The sequence below is a fragment of the Benincasa hispida genome, chromosome 8, assembly GCF_009727055.1.
Source record: "Benincasa hispida cultivar B227 chromosome 8, ASM972705v1, whole genome shotgun sequence".
Lineage (NCBI taxonomy): Eukaryota > Viridiplantae > Streptophyta > Magnoliopsida > Cucurbitales > Cucurbitaceae > Benincasa > Benincasa hispida.
In genome coordinates, this window is record NC_052356.1 from 15,359,479 (window position 1) to 15,382,071 (window position 22,593).

The 22,593-nt window shown below is 33.2% G+C and overlaps 1 protein-coding gene across 1 annotated transcript; it reads right to left on the reverse strand.

Moving 5' to 3' along the window:
• Window positions 1-1,049: 1,049 nt before the first annotated feature.
• On the reverse strand, window positions 1,050-3,446 carry LOC120083556 (LOB domain-containing protein 12-like). Its single transcript, XM_039039365.1, has 2 exons — window positions 3,261-3,446; window positions 1,050-1,429 (listed from the first exon to the last, which is right to left on the reverse strand). Exons 1-2 carry the CDS (start codon window positions 3,426-3,428, stop codon window positions 1,094-1,096), a joined length of 504 nt encoding a protein of 167 aa, XP_038895293.1. The 5' UTR covers window positions 3,429-3,446; the 3' UTR covers window positions 1,050-1,093.
• Between the last annotated feature and the right edge of the window lie 19,147 nt (window positions 3,447-22,593).

Below are 22,593 nucleotides of genomic sequence, written 5' to 3' on the forward strand. Positions count from 1 at the left end.
TAATTTGATAATTAATTAATTAAATTAAATAACATTAATTGAGTTAAAACTATAGATTATATGAGAGATGTTTTATTTAAATATGACTTAAATGAAATCAATAATTAAATCAGATTTAATTAATTATTAATTAAATTAATTAGATTAGTTTATTTTATTTTTAATTAAATCAAATAACTCCCAGGAAGTTATATGAAATATGGGATGTATATCCCAGGCTTCCTTCATCTCTCTCTCCATTTGGTTAAGAGTTCTACAAAATGTAAGTTTTGCAGGTGATTGTCATTAAACACACATAAATGTTCTGTGAACAAATTTTTCTCTCCAAAAACTGCTCCTTTGCTTCCCATTATTCTTTTGGTTCATACAAAACCAATACCAAAAGTTCTCAGAGAATAGGAAGGTAACTTATTGGTGGTGTTCAAGAAATCCCAAAGGAGAATTGGTCATTCCGTTGGAGTCATCAAACGAAAGTGAGTTTTTGTTTCCTTTTCTCGGTAGGATTTAATTTCAAGTATGCTTAACCTAAAGTTTTTTTTTTTTAATAGGTTTAACTTTTGTTAAATCTCTGTGATATTTTGTGTTTTTCAGTGTACTAATATTTCATTTTCTAAATCAATTTCGAAAAAAAAAAGTCCTGGTATTTTTTTGCTACATTAAGATTTTTATCCCTACAATATCACTATAGATTTAGAAACTAATCTCAAAATAGAGTATCAGTAGAACCCCAAAAAAGAAACTAGGAGCATGAGGGCAGTTAGTCGAAAGCAAGTTGTCAAAAAGAAAATTTGAGCTATCCCAAGTCATTAACCAAGCATTAGACTCAAAAGCCTAATATTAGTTATTCCTTAAACTATTTCAAAATCAACCAGAATGTTGTTGCTAATATGAAAATATGGTCACAATTGTTAAATGTATGGTCGCTTCAATTGAAATTAAGGACTTGTTTAGAATGACTTTATTGCTACAGGTAATATGTCTATAGATTCAAATTCACCCATTAGAATTGTCTTGAAAAAATAAACTAAAATGTTATCAAAGATTTGAAATTGAAGATAAAATGGATATTTATTTTGTTAAAGAAGAAAGAAGTCTATAGAGAGTCTAAGTTATGACAAAAATATTGCATTACAGAAGAAGAAGATGCAAATTCAGGGGATTGATCAGAAAATTGGTTACTGTTAAGGCTGTTATTATTAGTAGTAGGAGAAAAATGGAATGAGGGATTTTGATGTTGAACTAAGGTTGGAGATGATTGCTGCATTTGAACAAGTAGTTGTGCTTCACTCAGTTGTGTTTGGAGTTCAAATAACTGATTTTGAAGGAATGAGATTGTTCTAACGCACCCGTAAACCGGGTCATGTATTCGAGCACTTGCTTCGTATACCAAACTATTCACTGCATCTGTTCTTTGATGAACTGGAAGTTCCTGTCATGTAAATACTATTTCATGGTCACGTGCCAAATTCTTGATATTTTTTTTTTTTTTTTTCCTTTTTTTTCTCTCTCTCTCTCTCTCTCTCTCTCTCTCTCTTTTTTTTTTTTTTTTTTTTTGTGTGATTATATAATGGAATGCACACCTAAGTATTGTTCTCACTTATATATTTGAATGGCATCATTACTAAGATATAAGACATTAGGATAGGCTTCATCATGTTTGATAATTTAACTTATCTACATTTCACCTATGTTTTGGTGTTTCATCTTCTACTTTGTAGAAATGTTCTCAAAATCCAAATCATGTTTTTGAAAACGAAAAGTAGTTCTTCAAACTCGTTTTTATTTTTTAAATTTGATTAAGAATTCTAATATTTATTTTAAAAATATATATAATATTTCAAAAATAAAAAATCAAAAGATTTCCAAATTCCCCCTTGTTTCTTCATTTGTAAACAAGGCTTAATTTTTATAAACATTATAAAACACTCTTTTCTAGATGCATATTTTCAACTTGAAATTTAGAAATAGTTTATAAAAAAATTGAAAAGAAAAACCACTTTATTTGTTTCTTATCTTCAATTTTTGAAAAGAAATTTGTGTTATTGTATAAGTATATTTCTCATGAAACGAATTATAATATTAGAAATAAGAAAAATAACATTAGTTGAGGAAATTTTTTAGTATGTATTTCAAAAAGAATTTTCAAGTAAAAACTTTATGTTCAAATATTATAGAATAAAATGTTAAATGAAAAAAAAAATCATTTTTCTAAAGCCATTTAAAGAAAAGGAGAGATGAAAACTAAAACCTAAATGGAAAAATTGACGCTTCACCCATCATTATAATTAGAAGTTAAAGTGAGCATAACTCAACTAATATACGGATGTATTAGTGACTAAGAGATTTATGATCTAAATCCTACTATTCTCATTGTATTAAAAAAAAAATTATCCTTTCAATCTCAAATTTTAAATAATAAATGTGTTTGGTTCATGAGGCTTTCAAAATATATCTTTTTAATCCCTAAGTTTTAAGAATATGTACATTTTTAATCCCTAAGTTTTAAAATAGGTTGTTTTCAAATAAAGAAAAATGAACAAACTTATTTACAAATATACCAACACTATCTATTAGTGATAGATCGTAGACCGCAATAGACATCATCTATCAGTGTCTGTACAATTTATCGCTGATAGATAGTGACATTTTGTTATACATGAAAATATTTTTTAATAATTTTACCATTTAAAATAATTACCCCTTTAAAATAAGAAATCAATTTTAAAAGATTGTCCTTTCTCTCTCTTCCCATTTTTTCTCTCTCTCCACTTCTTCCACCCCCTTTCCCTCTTCAAGATGCCAAAGAAAGAAAGAATGCATAAATAGAGAACCCCATTTCAGATGACTTTTTTATGATTTTGAAATGGGCTTTTTTTCTCGTTTGATGAGCTTAGAAAATGGGAAAAGAGACAGTAGATTGAAAAAAATAATAATTTTTTTGCCAATTTAAAATGTCACATGATTTATAAATCTATTCTTAAAATCTCGAGAATTGAAAAAAAAAACTATATTTTTTACGAAAATTAAAAATACTTAGGTATTGCTTAAGTTGAACCTATTTTTATGCGACCTAAATAGCTATTTAATAAAAATTAAATGATTAATCTTAAAAAGAATTGTGTGTGAAGAGAAGGAGAGCATGGAATTATTGTACCTAATCATTGTTCTTTTTGAGTTACTAAGAAGTATAACTTAAGATACACCAAATATGGTTGAAGAGAAAATAGTGATACGGTTATGAATTATGAGAGAGAAAAGACCTGTAACATTTTGCTGAGATTGCTAGCACCAAACACCTTATGAACAATGGAGAATTTGAGAGGATCGTGAGGAGGAAAATATGGAGAAAATATGCAATCTTTTGAGCAACGCCGCCTTAACTGCTTACAAGAAGCACAAGGGGATGAGGAAGAACGGGATCTTCTCATTTTCTAATTTTTTTTTTCAAAAAGAAAAAAAAAACTTTTTTTGAAAAAATTGATTCATAATTATTTCATCTTCTAAACCATTTTATATCAAATCCAAGTGGTGTGCTAACCATGTCTTTATCCTACACAACAATTTAATTATGTTTTTATATCCTTTACCCCACCAAATATTATTAATAATAATAATAATAATTCAAATTGTCAAACTACGTGAGACACAAACCAAGAATTATCTCCAATAAAAATTAAAAGGAGGTGGGACCAAATCACACTTTACAGATTTATTATTATTATTAGTTAAAATTTACAAAATTACTGAAAATTACCAAATCCGTCACTCCAACCCACAAATAATCTAAGAGGATAAATGGCTAAAAATAATCTAGAAGTCGGAAGTTAGATTTTTTATCTCTTCTCCACAACTCGTTACTCAAAAAATCTAAGACGATAAATTATGATCAATTTTAATATAACTTAATGAATAATATATCATTTATCATTTTAAACGTCGATGGTTTGATCTCACCTTATAGCTATATTAAACTAAAATGATGAAAATTTAGACATGTGTATATTATTTTGATGAGATAATTACTTATCAGTCCCTAACACATCTATATACCAGCTATGCTCGTTTCGACACATTCTTTACTCTAAACTTGAATAAGTTTTGCAATTTTTATCTCCCAATAAATTTTTTTTATTTAAAAAACCATCAAATGAATTGCTTTTGTGCATTTAATGAATATATAGTAAATTTTTAGAACAAAGTTAACGAAATGTAAAATGCAAACAACACCAAAGCTAAATTTTTATTTAATTTTATTGTAAATATCTATTTTAGTGTATTGGCTTAATTTCGTATCATGTTTGATTTTTCTTTTTGTTAAAATTAGTAAATTTTAAGAATTTGTTTACTTTTACATTTGATTAAATTTAGTGGATGGAAATTGACCATCAAAAATAAAAATACCAACACATATCTAACTTTAGGATTTAATTAGGTATAATTGAAAGTTAAATAATGAGCATAACTCAAGTAACATAGTGTTATTTGCACTATCAACTTCGAAGTCAGATATTCGATTTCAATTTATATCTAGTAAAAAAAATTAAAAGTTAAATAAGAATATTCGTGGAGCTAAAAATAATTAGAAATACCCTTAATATATATAATATATAAAAACTAGGGGCGGATTTGACCACCGGTTACCGGTTGAAGTTGGAGTTGGAGTTGGCGGCCGTGTGTGCAACTTGCATTTTGGGTGCTAAGCGCTAACCGTCTGCGAAGGTAATTGGACACACGGATGGTGCATAACTTTGAGATGACAACGATGTCAATGTCTTTTTGGTGAAAATTAAAATACCTATTGATCAAAAATCTTAACCACTTAAAATGAACAATAATTAAGTCCTCTAAATATCAAGATTCAATGAATAAGTCACTTATGATTACAACCTCAACCTTCATATTCATTAAAATTCTTTAAAAAATATATATCTCAAAATGTAAGAGATAGTAGTCCATATACTTACGAAACATCTCTTTTACAGGATTTTGAAATGACATTTATACGAGAAGTTGTAATGGTGGCAAAATAGACTAAATATTTTATAAACATGTCTTTGAAATTTGTAATTTTGCAAATATAACCAAAAAAAAACCTTAATGACAATTAATTAAAAAAATCATCAAAGTGAGCTTGCTCAGTGAAATTAGCATATGCTCTATCCTTAAAGGTCGGAGGCTCAATCTCCTACCTCACAATTTGTTGTATAGAAAAATTACCGATATTTGCACAAAAACCTAGCAATTATATCTAATAACAAACAATATGAAAAGATTTTAAGAGATGCAATTAGTAACTTATTTTTGAAGTAAAGCATGTGTGTTTTATTTTATCAGCATAATATCCCTATTTTATTTTATAAGCACGATATTTCAAGTGTATTATTAGTATATCAGATATAAGACAAATATATCAGACACCAATCAGTGAATACTTAAAGTAAGACATGAGTGTATCAACAGGATATCCAACATCAATCAACATTCTAAGTGTATAATATGTATATCAAACAACAATCAACATTCAGTCAGAATAGCTAAGAAAAAGGAAGAAAAAGGTTGACAAATGACAGAGAGAAAGCAAGAGACAGAGGAGCTTACGTGAGAAAGGTATTTTCTTCTTCCTTTTGCTTTTCGTATATCAATATGTGTAATTTCATTTTTCTTTTCTCTTGTATTCTTTATAGAATGAATTGGTGATTTATATACATCAATTGAATATATAAAACGACAAAATGGAGAGGAATCCAAGTTAACAACCTCTGTCCTTTTTGGGTGTGCAAGTGACCGGGCAGTTGCTTGGTTTACCAGAAACAGTTTGGGGAGAGAGATGGTCCATGGTGGTGACTGAGTTGGCTCCAAGCTGGCATTCTTCTTTTGTCAAGGGAACTGAAGTGTCATCCTTGTCATCCCCCCTCAAGTGAGAACTTAATTGAGTTAGGCCAAGCTTGCTTCGCAAATAAGAGAAAGTTTGAACTGGCAGTACTTTGGTGAGATAGTCTGCAAGCTGCTCAGTTGTAGGAACATACCGCACGTGGAGTTGATCACTGAGGACGAGATCTCGAATAAAATGCACATCAATTTCGATGTGTTTAGTTCAAGCGTGGAAGACAGGGTTAGCAGCCAATGTACCGGCTCTCATATTGTCACACCAGAGAATGAGAATGCTGGTTGGAGAGAAGCCTATTTTAGTGAGTAAGTTGTGAACCCAAATGATTTCAGTAGCAGCATGAGCAAGAGCTCGGTATTCAAATTTTGTGCTAGAGCATGCCACGGTTGCTTGTTTCTTGGAGGACCAAGATATAAGAGTGGAGCCAAGATAAAGACAATAGGCAGCAGTGGACTTCCTATCATCAAGGTTTGAGGCCCAATCAGCATCAGAATATGCTGAGATGGTGAGGTATGGATCAGAACAGATGGTTAAGCCAAGTTGTGGTATTCCAGCTAGGTAGCGAAGGACTCTTTTGGCAGCTGACCAATGTACATCAGTTGGAGCTTTTAGAAATTGGCTTAACTTATTGACAATGAAGGCTATATCCGCACGGGTATTGGTTAGATATTGAAGAGAACCAACTGTGCTACGATAGAGAAAAGGATCGGGGAGAGGTTTACCTATGTTGATTGATAACAAGGTGTCAGGGGCAGCAGGTGTTGGACAAGGTTTGACATGCTGAAGATTTAGCTTGGCTAATAGGTCAGTGATGTATTGAGCTTGGTAAAGGTAAAGACCTGTTGGTGTATAGTTGATTTGAATGCCAAGGAATTTGCTAAGTGTGTCAAGATCTTTAAGGGAGAATTGTTTCTAGAATATTGATACAAGATGGTCAATATAGGTTGGATCACTGCCTGTAAGGATTAGGTCATCTACATAGACAAAAAGCATGGTAATAGATGATGAGGTTCGCATATAATATAGGAAGGTGTCAAGGGAACTTACTTTGAAGCCAATGTGACAGAGGAAAAGTTTTAGCTCATCATTCTAAGCTCGAAGGGCTTGTTTAAGGCCATAAATTACTCGATGGAGCTTGCAAACATAATGAGGGTGAGTTGCACTTTCAAAACCAGGAGGTTGAGTCATATAAACGGTCTCTTTGAGTGTGCAATTGAGGAAGAAATTATTAAAGTCTATTTGACGAAGTGGCTAGTGATGAGAGACTGCAAGTGTGAGGATGATTCTGATGGTGGAAGGCTTGACAACATGGTTGAAGGTGTCAAAATAATCAAAGTCAGGGTGCTGATGGAAGCCTTTGGCAAAAAGGCGTGCTTTATACCGCTGAATTGATCCTTGTGCATCACGCTTTAATCTGTAAACCCATCTGTAGCCAACTATAGTGGAGGTAGAGGGAGGAGGGACTAGTGTCCAAGTGTTTGTGCACTGCAGGGCTATAAGTTCTTCAACCATTGCTAGTTTCCATTGTGGAACTAATAGGGCTTGAGAAACAGTATGTGGACCGGCTTGAGTGAAATCAATAACAAGTTCTGCAGACCAGACTTTGGGCTTAAAAACACCTGCCTTACCCCTGGTGATCATAGGATGAGTGCCTAGTAAAGGCTGAGCTGAGACTTGCTGATGTTGGAGAGAAGGCTGTGGAGGGGAATTTGGTGGTGGTGAGTCTGTAGGAGAATTTGGTGAGTAGTGTAAGGCCTGAGATGGAGAGAGGAGTGAAGAGCTTGGAGATGGTAAACTAGAGTTTGAATGTGGGGTGGTTAGGGTCAACAAGGGATCAGGACAATGATGTTGGTCCTGAGATGGATGAGAAGGGTGGGCAACTGGTGATTGACACGGTTGGGGCAAGTTTATTGATGGTTGAGGAAACCAAGTAATGATTATAGGAGCTGAGATGGGAAGGTTGGAGGGCCGGTTATTGGCAAAACCAGTTTGAAAGGGGAAATCCTCTTTATTAAACACCACATGGCATGAGATAATTATTTTACCATCATCAGTGAGGCAATGGTACCCTTTGTGCATAGGCGAGGGACCAAGGTACACACACTTCTTGCTGTGGAAGTCAAATTTGTGAGACTGATAGGGCCGTAGATGTGGGTAGCAGGCACATCCAAACACTCTGAAGGATGTCAGGTCCATTTTCCTCCCAAGTAGTGCTTCCATTGGGCTAATATCCTGAAAAACAGAAGAAGGAAAGCCATTAATAAGGAGCATAGTGGTTTGAAAAGCATACGACCATAGATGCAGAGGCATCCTAGCTTGAGCAAGGAGTGTTAAACCAGTCTCAATAATATGCCTATGTTTGCGCTCAACACGACCATTCTGAGCTGATGTGTGAGGACAAGACAATCTGATATGGATTCCCAGCTGTGTGCACATGTGAGCAACAGGTTGGTATTCCCTTCCTCCATCCATTTGCAAGGTCCCAATAGTTCTATTAAACTGTGTGCGGGCAATAGCTTGGAAGTTTTGAAAGGCAACTGTTGTATCACTCTTTTGTTTTAGGGGATAAAGCCAAGTGAACCTGCTAAAATCATCCACAAATATAACATAATATCTATAACCGTCTGCTGACAGTATTGGGGCTGGTCCCCAAAGATCAGTATGAACTAACTCAAAGGGTTGTTTAGCACGAGTAAAAGAATCAGGGAAGGGTAGATTATGTGACTTTCCAAATTGGCATGCTTCACAAAAGAACTTTTCATTAACAACATGTTCCAGATTACATCCACTAATCAATTTAGACAAAATTTTAGAGGATGGATGGCCTAATCGCCCTATGGAGAAGTAGTTTGGAGACAGTAATACTGGTTGCAAGAGTTGAATGTGAGGAAAGCTGGTTGGACCAATTTGTCAAGCAAGCACCTAAGGGTCCTGAAGTGGAGGGTGCTTTATTTATCAACTGGTTGACATTGTCTAAAAGGTAGAGTCCATCTTTAATCGTCCGGTCGGAAGTGCCACCCCCGAGTCTTTGTCCTTAACCACACAAAAGTTAGCATGAAATTAAACCACAACATTATTATCATTTGCTAATTGGGTACACTGACTAGATTTTTGGTGATTGTAGGTACATAAAGTATGTTTAGTAAGGACAGAATGCCATTCTCAGTGTGTAATTTGGAATGTCCTGATTGAGATATACTAAGAGGAGTACCATTACCAACAAGAACTCTGTCATTACCTGTGTAGTTGGAGGAGGATTGAAGGAAGGTTGGGCTGCTGGTTACATGTGTTGAGCCTCCACTGTCAACATACCAGTTAGGGTCAGCTATTATTTCAAGGGAGGCAGCTGTTAAGTGAGCAATTAAGGCTAAGAAGGGCTGTTCTTGGTGTCTATTTGATGGTAGCTGAGTAGATTCAGCTCGAGTATGAGTCTGTCTAGGATTATTGAACTCTTTGTTGTACCTGAAATAACAGATATCAGTTGTGTGGCCTATCTTTCCACAAGTTTGGCAGGTAGGCCTGGTTGTAGATGCATTATTCAATCGACCGCGCCCTCTACTTCTTCCTCCTCCACCTCTATAGTTTGAGGACTGATTGTATCCATAGGTGTTTTGATGGGAGTTTGATGGAGAATTAGGACTATTTTGTACTACATTTACTAATGGAGAGTTTGAGGATATAGACATATTTGTCATACTAGTAACACCAGTCTTGATAGCCAACTGATACTCAAGTCTCTTCTCATAAGATAACAGGTCAGATTGAAGATCAGACCACTTGGTTGGGCCTTTGCTTTGCACAGCTACAACAACCGGATTGTACTCCTCATCCAGGCCAGCCAACACTTGAGAAATAAGGTCAGAAGGGGACACTGGTGAACTTGCAAGAGCAAGACTATCAGCATATTTCTTCATTAAGGTTAAGTACTCACTCATCTTCAGGGCAGCTTTCCGAGTTTGTTGAAACATTCTCTTCAGGTAGTTAGTTTTAGCCCTCGATTGGACTCCAACAAGCTCTTTGACATCTTCTCATAACTCCCTTACTGTTTGGTGTCCCATTACATAGAGTTATAAAGCCAACCTAACAGTAGTTGATCGACTGCTATCCATGCATCATAAGCTGGATTGGGTTGTAGCTCAGCTCCTACTGAAGTTGCAAGGCTTGGATTAGCACAACTTTCACCTGAGTTTTCATTTGTTTATCTAACAATGAAACAATTTGGGCAGGGGTTTTCTCTGGTTAGAAAGCCTTCCAGAAGGTAGCTTCTGAGGATTGGCCATGCTAGGTTTTGCCAGAGGAGAAAATTGGACCTATCCATCTTAATGGATGCCACCTGGTTTAGTAGCTGATTGAGGGGTGGAATTGTGATGTTTCCACTGTTAACGATTGCAGGAAAGGTAGGTTGAGGGATAGTAGGTGGATTAGCCATTTCAGGATCGTTATTCGCTTACCAAGAGAGTAGCTAGTAGCTCTGATACCAAGTCAGAATAGCTAAGAAAAAGGAAGAAAAAGGTTGACAAAGGACAGAGAGAAAGCAGGAGACAGAGGAACTTACGTGAGGAAGGTATTTTCTTCTTCCTTATGCTTTTCGTATATCAATATGTGTAATTATCCTTTTTCTTTTCTCTTGTATTCTTTACAGAATGAATTGGTGATTTATATACATCAATTGAATATATAAAACGACAAAATGGAGAGGAATCAATTTAACAACCTCTGTCCTTTTTGGGTGTGCAGGTGACCGGGCAGCTGCTTGGTTTACCAGAAACGATTTGGGGAGAGAGATGGTTCATGGTGGTGACTGAGCTGGCTCCAAGCTGGCATTCTTCTTTGATCAAGGGAGCTGAAGTGTCATCCTTGTCACGTTCAATTAGTGACTTATTTTGAAGTAAAACATGTGTGTTTCATTTTATAAGTTCATATATTCTAATTTTATCAGCAATGTATTAAATATAAGACTGAGTGTACATGACATCAATCAATAAATACTTGAAGTAAGAAATAAGTGTACTAGTAGTCTAACATCAATCAATCTTCTGAATGTATCAGCAGTATTCTAAAAACAACCATACTTTAATCATGTGGGGCATTTTGGACCTTCGATTCTTTTAAATGAGTTGAGTTTGTTGATTTTTTTTTTCATTTATGTAACTTAAAATTGTTGAGCTACAACTGCAACTAAAATGAAAATTTATGAACTTCACATCCTATTTGAGTAAAGTTATTGTGCCTATGTGATTGAATATGAAATATTAAAAAAACTAGCCAAAAACGAAGGTGATGGTGTTTTTTTATTCTGAAATGTTCATTAACACTTTATGAGGTTATTATGGACTTTCTAATTTTAAAGTTTCCAACTTTGAGTCGGTTTTTTCTATCTCTGCAGAGGTTAAAAATGAGTGTCATAAATGCAATATTATTGATAACTTGTAGAAATACAAGTTATTGTAGCTTCTTATTTAGAATAATCAGGAAAAAATAGTAGAAAATGCATTAACTTGAGAAAGAAATCATGTAAAAAGCTGAGTCTTGTGTTTAACACTTACAAAACTTATTATCCGAAAAAATTATAATTCTGGCCTTTTTAAATGTAAGATTTGGATGCAAAAGTTGAAATTGGCAAAGAAAGTTGATGTTGCAATGTTGAACGCATAAGAAGATTAGACCAACCTAACCATGCACGGAATGAAGAACCAAGCGTCAAAAAGAATCATGAAGCAAAAAGAAAAAAGAAAAACAGACGTGTGGGCGATGGCATGTCTAACCAGGGTGTAAATTAGGAGTTGATTTGAAAGAGAGCGGCTGAGTCAATGAACTTGTGATGCAAGGAATGGGGCGCAGTAAGGCATGAAATTAAATACAAAGTGTGTTAGATAATCATTAGAAAGAAAGTTGAAGAACTTTCAAGTGAAACCTATAAATAGCTCAACTCTCACACACTAAAGGTTTCGAGTTTTCCTTAATTTCGTCTCATCCGCTAGTTACTATGTTCATTCTTCACAAACACCATCATTTTTAACCTCTTTTTGAAGAATTCTGAGCAAGAGCTCAATCTTCACCTTCAATTAGAGTGAGAAAGTCATCATCCATCTTATAGTACAAATGTAGCAGCCAGCAATAAAAGCCAAAGGAAGCAAGACATTATGATTGGCGGATTGGCATTCTTACATTCTCAAGCATCTTTTCCTTTTTTTCCCCTTAAGTTTGTATTGAGATATTGACATTGTAATACACTTTTTCGTAATATAAATCATGATTTTCACTATTTATCATTCATCTATGTGTTCATTTTTCTCCATCATGAGTTGTTAAATTCTAAATGGGTTGGGAAGAGTAAACTAACATTCTCATGAATTTTGCTTAAGTTGAATTTCATCTGGTTTAATATGTGCTTAATCAATTGTTTGAATCCATCTGATCAATCGGTTTAAGTAGAAATAGCTAACTACTTGAGAAAGTAAGTGGTTCTGGAAATCGTTAAGTAAGAAAATGAGTGGCTTTAGAGATATTGAATCCATCTGATCAATCAGTTTAAGTACAAATAGCTAACTACTTGAGAGAGTAAGTGGCTATGTAAATCATTAAACAAGAAAAGAAGTAGCTTTAGAGATAAAGTTGTAAATCATTAAGCAAGAAAAGAAGTGGTTTTAGAGATAAAGTTAACTTTTTGCCTACTTTTAATTTAAGCATGCATCTTAGAGATCAGATTTATATGGCATAAAACACTAAAAGGTGATCACTTCATTTTAATAAGTTAAAGACATGAACGGATCCTTATGCCTAAGTCTGGTGAATGTTGGTAGATCTTCTTAACCCTACTTTATTCATTAATTCTTAATCACTCAACGCAAGCTATTTATATTTGTGTTGCATTTTCACCTTCAGCGCATCTCATTCCCTCATTCAATGCACAATCATTCACACACTCAACGCATCACACTTTCACTATCACTCTCTCCATTCACCTTCATCTTTTCATTTTATTGTTTTAAAACAGTCTCATTTTATTTGCACAAACCATCATCAATTAAATTGATTAAATTCTATTCTGTAAAAACCATTAGGACCTACAAAAATTAATTGCATTAAAGTCCCGTGTTCGACTCTGGTACTTGCCAGGACACTTCGATCAAGCTTCTACTTGAGTTTGATAGGAGAAAAATTGTGTAACTTAAAGAATAATAGAGGAATCAATTAACCATTTTAATCAACACTGCATAACACAACAATTAAATTTAATTTTTTGCTAAACTTGCAAGCGGCTCAATTTTATACACTCTTTAATACAAATTTATAACTATATTTTTAAAATTTTATTGAATGGAATGTCATGCTATTTTTTTTTTTTTTCTTGAATGATATGGGATAAAGATGAAAATGAATGGACCAAAATGGTCAGTTTTGAGTTAAGTTGGAAGAAACTAAGAGGAAGTTTGGCTCATCATTATGAGTTCGAAGGGATCGAATCCTATAGCAGAAGCACGTGAACACGTTTTCTTTTAATTATGTTTTGAATATACAGGAAAATATAAGGAACTTAAATACATTCTAATTAAGCATGCTTTAAACAGCGAAGAATTTAATGAAAAGAGAGTGATCTTTGAAGGCAATTCTTCAATCTTCTCCAAATCCTCATTGTGATCACGATCTCAGCAATTCTTGTACGTTTCACAAATAAGACACCACAACTACGTCTTACCCGCTATTCTTCAGCAAGGAAAAGGTTTGTGGGAATCTTTTTGGAAGAAAGAGAAGAGAATAAATTTTAAATAAACGTTTTCTCTGTGAATTTTGAGTGATGAGAGATCAAGAGAATTAAAAGAGAATTGAGAGTTGAGAGTTATTGTGTTTTTCCAAGGAGAACAATTATTCTGTCTAGTGTTTTCCAAGAAGAACAGTTCTTCTGTCAAACACAAATGCAGAACCATTCTGTATATTAAGTGAAAGGAATTAACTCCCCTTCCAGTCACATTAACTTAGTTAACACTCCCGTAACTGCTGAGGAATTATGTGATTATTTAAATTAAATCAATTTATTTTAATTTAATTTAATTTAATTTAATAATACTAATTAATCAAATTATCTAATCTTAATTAATTAAACATCACATATTTAATTACTATTACATTTGATCATATTTAAATGCATTTCTCTCTCATAACCTGTATTTTTAATGTGTATTGTATTCACATTAAATATAACTTATATTTTTAATATGAATCTCATTCATATTAAATTTAACATACAGTTTTAATATGTTCCCATTCATATTAGATTTAACTCATAGTTGTTGGGATTGTTGCCCTAAATCTTGTAGTTCTCACCGTTTATAAATTGTGTATGAATTATTTGTGCATTAACTCAATCCAATAAACTAAGATTCGAGATTATTTTATGTAACTAAAACATGTATATGGTTGACATACAAGTGGATTAATAACCTAAATGGTCTATAGTATATGGATAAGGTTAGGTGCCTTATCTTGGTGACACTACGGGTATGGCCCACTTTGTAAATGTTATAAGAGTTATAAAGTGTTACAAACGATTTGACCCTAATTGTTCATGTGGAGACATTCGAATGGGGGTATCCTTTATAAAGATTTTGTATAAGAACGGACCGCGAAATGATTAATCTTCTCTTATAACATCGTTAATTAAAGAGATTAACATTTCATAGAAGGACCATAGGTGACTCGACCTTAATCCTAAGTGAATTATGAAAATCGTCTATGAGGGCAGTCCTTTGATCTATATGAGTAAGAGTGAACATTTTTGTCGACTCAATAAGCATATCATTTTGGGAATTTATCCGAGTAAGAAGCTGGAAATATATCTACACAAGATAGAATTTGCTCCTTCCCAATTTTTGGGTAATAGATGAATTGCTTTCTTAAGGATTGATTCTAGGTCTTGAACAATGATGTCTTACCCTCTCACTGGCTCGAGAAGGATTTGGTTTATTGTTGGACTATAAACTAATTGTTCATTAGAGGGATCAGTTGTACTTAAAGAATTAGATGTAATTACGGGGTAAAATGATAATTTGACCCAACTGTAATTACGAGCGATTTGTGAAAGGTCGACTTACTGTTGATTGGTTATATCCACTGACACAAAAATATATTTACAGTGCAAAGAGTATAGCAGCGAGTCTTTAGTGTAAATACCTGCAGTTAATGAATGTTGATTAATGTAATTAAAAAGTTTAATTAATTAATCTCGTATCATTTGAGTTTCTAGTCTGTAGGTCCATTAGGTCCTCTTTGCTAGTTGACGAAGGATAAAACAAGATTAATTTATTTTGGATTAATTTGAATGTTCAAATTAAATAAGGAAATTAATTGTATAAGATACAATTAATATAATGTAAATAGATGCATCACAATATAAAGTTAATTTTGAATAAGATTCACAGTTATACTTAATTATATGAAAGAGATAAATATTTGAAAAAGATTAAATATATAATTAATATGAATGATACTCATATTAAAACTATAGATTATATGCGAGAGTTAAATATTTGAATAAAATTCAAATATAAATTAATATGAATAAGATTTATTTAATGATATATTAAATTTGATTTAATATATATTAAATTAATTAATTAAAATCACTCCCAAAAGGAGTTATCTTACAGTTGTGTGGAGGGGAGTTATAATTCCCCATCCATCACTCTCACTTGGAGGAGATTTTGCAGAGTTTGGAATACAGAACATGAGTTGATGGTTTTTCACTCTATCATAATTCTCTGTGCAATACTTTTTCTCTCTTTCTCTCAAAGATTTTAAAGAAACATTCTTCTGTAGGAAGTTCTTCCCTTCCAAAAGGTTCCCACATGCCTTGTTTCTTATCTTGAGAATAGCAAGGAAGACCCGCTAATGGTGTCTTGGTGCTTGTTCATGTTCTTGGAAGGAGATTTGGGTTTGAGGGAGAAGCTTACAGTACGAGGAGTTTATTCGTGAATTTCTAAGAAAAAAGCCTTCAAGGGTAAGTTTTCTCATCTCTCAAAAGCATGCTTTATGTTTGTATGTTTATCCTAGTTTTCTGTTTTTCTCTATTTTTCACTTTTTCCAAAATGAATTTCACTAACACGTGCATTCATGCACTTCCGCTGAGAAATTCGATTCTTTCAATAGTTATAATGTGAATCTCATTCATATTATTTAATATTTGAATCTTATTCAAATACATTATTCCTCATATAGTATAATTTTCTAATCTCATCAAGTTAACTTTATAATGTAATGTATCTATATACATTATATTGATGGTATCAAATACAATTACTATAAGAAAAGCCACCTCTCTTGACGTTTGCAATTTTTATTACTTGACTTTTTATGAAAAAAAGTCAAGAAATGGGTGATTTTAAAGAAAAAACATCAAGAATTATTTCGAGAAAGTTGAGGTTTTCGAAAAATATTGTGCTTGATGTTTTAAAAATGTCAAGTTCAATTAATAGTTTATTGATATTAGAATATATAGGGCAGCGTTACAACGCTGAAAAGTAGCATTGCAACGCTACAGATTTTGATGGAAAAATGAAAAACGTGCGCGCCTCATGCAATAGCGTTGCAACGCTATGGGTTTTGATGGAAAATAGTGTGCCTCACAAATAGGGTTGCAGCGCTCTCAATAGAGTTGCAATGCTGTAAGAAATATTTAAAAGAAACTTTCCAGCCGAACTGCCCGTTTTTCTTTCTTCTCCTTGCAAAATTTCTGCAATTCTTCTTTGTTTTTCACTTCCCTTTGATGCATCTTTGTTATTCCATCAATTTTGAAGAGATTCTTCATTGAAGTAAGTAGATTTAGTATAGATTAGGTTTAATTCTTGATTTCCTTGGTTTGAGGCATGAACTTTCAAAGTTATGCTTAGTTCTTTTTTCTTTTTCTTTTTTTTTTTTTTTTTTGAGGCTTGAACTTTCAAAGTTAGGGCTTAATCTCTCATGCGTATTCTTGAACCTCATAATAAATTCTTCTTTCATATTGTTCTTGGTTTGAGGCATGAACTTTCAAAATTAGGGCTTGATTTTATTTCATCAATCTTGAAAAGATTCTTCATTGAGGTAAGTAGATTTAGTTTAGATTAGGTTTAATTCTTGATTTTCTTGGTTTGAGGCATGAACTTTCAAAGTTAAGGCTTGATTTTCTTGGTTTGAGGCTTGAACTTTCAAAGTTAGGGCTTAACTCTCATGTATATTCTTGAATCTACATGTGATATTATAACTTTCAAAGTTATTGACATTGTATTATGGTGCATGTGGTAGGACATGTTGATTTAGCTGAGAAATTTGATTTGAAGACACTATGTGCTATTGGTATGTTGCATTTCTTCCATTTTTCATTACCTCTTGTCATACATTGTGTCTAGAAAGTCACACATTTAAATATAGCTTGATTACCATTTCAAAAGTTGATTACCTCGGTTTAAACGCAACTTTGGTTGATAACCTCTCTAAAATTCGAGGGAGCAAGGGAAAAAGGAATAAAAAAGAACGTAAAATGGAGATCTTTGCTTGCATATTTTTAAATTATTATTTTGATATTTCTTGCTTTATTTGAAGTCATTTGCACTTTCCCTTTTGTATTGTAGTTGAGTGGTAGCGACTTGCAAGTGTAGTTATTTTTTTTTTATTTTTATAGAAATAAACTTCTTCCTACGCCGAAAGTCATTCTTTTTGTGGTAACTTGTTACATAATTACATTTATGTTGGATATATTTGTTTGAAGCTCTGTGTCTATAAGATTTATAAGATATTTTATATTGATCTTGATGTGTTGACCAAAGTTGGGGATATTTGTTTGAAACTTTGTGTTTGTATCATTTGTAGGATATTTTATACGAGGTTCTTTATTGACGTCAAGGTGGTGCTATGAGAAAAGTTCTAGCTTCGTAAAAAGTAATTTGTGGACGTTTGAGTTGTTGGGCTTTATTTTATTATGTCTAGTTGTTTTTCTTCAAGAAGTATGATCTAAAATTATTATGTAGCTCTCTGGTACTGAGTTATATACATTCGACAAGTTTCATAGTTAGGTACCATAAAACAATGTCATAAAACAATGTCAAAGGTAGTTTTGGATTGGTACATGTGATAGTTGTTATGTGGGTAGATGGATAGTTTTGATAGAAGTTTTGGAAATGTATTTTTTAAAACTATTCATATTTAATTGACTATAAGAATAATGTTTCTTATATTGTTTCGGAAGTGCCCATATGGGTCTATATATTCTTCTAATTAACTTACAAAATCCTTCATGAAGTTGTAAAGTTTTATAGAACTTTGAAGGTTATGGTGCTTAAGTTTAGTAATTTTAAGTTGTTTCAATCTATATGTTGTAGTTTTGGTATATTATTTCATTGATGTAGGTGCTCAAAGCGACGAGTTCAAGGTGGGCTACGTTATTCTTGTGGAGGCAGGAGCATGGTGAGTGAGATTTGGCTAGGATTACTTCATACGGGATTGATGGGTGTAATTTTTTTTATTGTTCTTAGAGAGGATGGGGCTATTGATTGTACAATAGGAAATGTCTTCATATGTGAAGGAACTCGTGTGAGGAGAACCTTGAGCAGAAGCGGATCGTCCAAATTTCATTAATTATCGAATACTAAGTTTACATAAACATACAAGTGATATGCATTTAAAATAAATTACAACATGCTATATAAGAAAAAGGGTTTCAAGAATTTCACCTTTGAAGACCTTTTTCTTCATGAATCCTCCCTCGAACGGAATCGCAATTCTTGAAGACCTTTCTTCAAGATTTTCTCGAACCAAAACTCGGACACAACCACAATGGAGTCCTTGGTATTCTCCGGGTGAGAACCAAGAGTGGTAGGCTCTAACTATTTGGTTGGAGGGAAAAGTTTTAGGTGGAGGAAGAAAATTGAGAAGGTAACAGCAAGAACTCACAAACTTTTCGTCTTTCTCTCTCAATCATTTAGCTAAAATACAAATCGTAGAAGAAGAAGAAAAATTATTTTTCTTTTATTCTCTATTGCCAAAAAGAATTAATCTCCACTAAAGTGGGTGAAGAGAAAAGATGGAGAAGGGAGTTGTAATTCCCTCCATATTATTCAAATAATATTATATAATATAAAAATGTGAATAACTAACTTATATATTATATTATATATTAAATTATATGTTATATAAAATATAACAAATAACCTATAGTTTTAATATTGTATAACATACAATATAAACTATAGTTTCTTTTATCTATTTTATGACATTTTAATATAAATCTCATTTATATTAAATTTAACAACTATTGAATCAATTCATAGAAAATATATTTGAATATCATTCAAATATTTATTTCCTCCCAGTTACTTATATTAGTATCAAATCATTATGTTATAATCAAATTTATTGAAACTTATATATCATATAAATCCATCTATTAATTTGAACAATTCAAACTAATCCAAAACTTATTCTCAATTTAAATTCTTTTGAGCTATCCAAGGGACCTTATAGACCAGTAGCTTGAAGCTTCAACTATACATGAATAATTAATTAAACTTTTATATATCATTATTCATCATCCGTTAACTATCGGCGCACTCTACTAAAGACCGAAAGTTACACTTTCGCACTACAATATATTCTTTGTCCATTGGATATAACCAATCAACAGTACGATGACCCTTCACAAATTGCTCGTAAGTACAGTTGGGCCAAATTATCATGTTGCTCCCTTGTAGTTACATCTAACTTTAAGTACCACTGATCCCTTATACTACTATGACTTAGACCCCTCTCGAGCCAAGAGAAGCCTGTGGGCCAACCCGTTGGTCAAACCTGGAATCAGCCCTTAAAGGAGCAATTTATCTACTTACCTCTACTCCGGGGAAGGAGTGAATTCCATCTTGTGTAGCTGTGTTCCCAGCTTTCCAATCAGACGAATCCCAAAAATGGTAAACTTGTTGAGTCAGCGTCTGGCCGCTCTCATCCTTACAGATCAAAGGACTGCCCACATAGGCAGGAGTTCACAACTCACTTAGGATTCAGGTCATGTTACCTATGGTTATCCTGATGAAATGTTAGTCTCTATTATGAAGGTGTTATATAATGAGACTAAATATTTCGTGGTCTGGTCTTATACAAACTCCTTTATATAGAATATCCCTGCTCGCATGCCTAATACATAAATGATTAGGATCAGATCATTTGTAGCACTTTACAACAATTGTAACACCTACGAAGCGGATTATACTCGTAGTGTCACAGTATAAGGTATCCAGTCTTATCCATCTACTACAGACCATTTAGGTTATCATTTAAACATAATCCACTAGTATATTGAAGGAAATCTAAACTTAGAGATCTAATGAGCGGAAGCGGATTGTTCCAAGTTCCATTGAGAAAGAACATAAACAATTATAGTCTAAATGAAAACGATTATGCATAATAAGTAAATTACAAGCATGCTTCTTAAAAAAAATGAACAAGGAATAGAGTATACAAATCTTTGGAGAACTCTTTCTTCAAGTATCCCTCGATCAATCTCCAATGATCCCAAAGAAGTAATCGAACGCAACGAAGAGAATAGCCAACAGCACGAACTGAAGAATCCTCGATCACTATCGAGTCCAACTCGATCCTCGAACCTCGAACAAAAATAGAACATCACCACAAGAGTTACCTTAGTATTCTCAGTGTGAGAATCCAAGAGTTGTGGACTCTGTGTGACTTTGGATAGAGGAAACGAGGAGGTAGACGATCGAGTAAATGGGAGATGGATGAAGTCTATCGTATAGACTAGATACTGGATCGTTTAATAAGATGAAGCCTATCGTATAGACTTTGCTACTCGATTGTGTAGCAACGAGTAAGTGGGTAACCATCGTATAGTAAACTTGATACTCGATCGTGTATGCTCTCTTTTCTATCGTTTAGTAAAACACTTTTACTCGATAGCCTCTGTGAGATCTAATTCCGAATGAATCCTATTGAATTTGAAAAACAATTTTTCTTTTTATCTCACAATTACCATAATCGTTTTATAAACCTCCCACTCAATTCGGTTTTTAAAAGAAAAAAGATAATTATCATATAATTAAATATTATAAATAAATATGAGAACCAACTTATCATATTATATTTATAATCTATAGTTTTAATATTTCATCATATGAAACATATAAATCGTAGTTTTTTTCTATGTTATGATATTTAATATAAATCATATTTATATTAATTCCTCTAATTAATGTATCTAATACATCATATCCATTATATTACATATAATTTAATTAATTTAATTATATTACAAATTATTAAAAAAATCCTCTTGTTAATTTGAACACTTCAAATTAACCCAAAATCTGATTCTCAACTTACACTCATTGAGCTACCAAGAAGACCTTATGGACCTGTAGCTTGAAGCTCCAACGGTACGTGAATAACTAACTAAAATCTTTAAACACAAGATCCACCATCCGTTAACTATTGGTCACTCCACTAAAGACCAACAGTTGCACTCTTCTCACTACAGATATATTTCTATGTCCATTGGATATAACCAGTCAAAGTGCAATGACCTTTCACAAATCGCTCATAAGTACAGCTGGGCCAATTTACCATTTTGTCCCTGTAGTTACATATAACTCCTTAAGTACCACTAATTCCTCTAATGAATAATAAGTCATAGTCCTACTATGACTGAATCCTCTCTTCCCAAGAGAGGTGTGGCCACTATGTTCAAGACCCGAATCAACCCTAAGGAGAAATTTATCTACTTACCCCTACTTTCGAGGAAAAAGTGAATTCCATCTTGTGTAGTTGAGTTCCCAGCTCCCCCTAAATGGTGTAGGTTTGTTGAGTTGGCAATCTGGCCACTTCACCCATACAAATCAAAGAACCACCCTCATGAGCAGGAGTTTCCAACTCACTCAGGATTGAGGTCATGTCACTTATGGTCATCTTAGTGAAATGTAAGTCTCAATTATCAACGGAGTTATATAAAGAGACTAATCATTTCGTGGTCCCATCTTATACAACTCTTTGTATATGATACCCCCGCTCACATGTCTCCACATGAATGATCAAGATTAGACCCCATTGTAGCACTTTACAACATTGTAACATCTACAAAGCAGGTCATATCTGTAGTGTTCAGGATAAGGAATCCCTCATTTATCCTGTATTACTATAAACCTTTAGGTTATTACTTAAGGCATGATCCACTTGTATGTCTCCACATACATGCTTAAGTTACAAAAATAACCACGGCTTAGTTTTATTAAGTGAGTAATGCTTATAAAATAACACTTATTTTATTAATAACAATATTTTACATAATGTTTACAAACTACGAGACTACAGGAGAATTAAGACACCAATCCACTAACAATCTCCCACTTGTCCCTAATCTCGGAGACTAATGTAGAATATAAAAACAGTACAATATACAATAAACTAGGACATATCTAGACCCCCGTAACATCTCCCACTTGCCCAGACAAGGTTTGTCGCTTCCGTAACCAAAACTCTCCAAATTGACCCCTCGAACTTTTACCTGTGAGAGCCTGTTTGTAAAACGGGGTACCAACGTTGTGCTCATCGCCTCATGTAATCCTCACCTCACTTCACGGATCTCCTACAAATAACTTTCATCTTATGTGTTGCTTTCAAACTCTGTATATTCCCTAGATATTTTCCCCAACCCATATCTTATCCTAATGTGATCG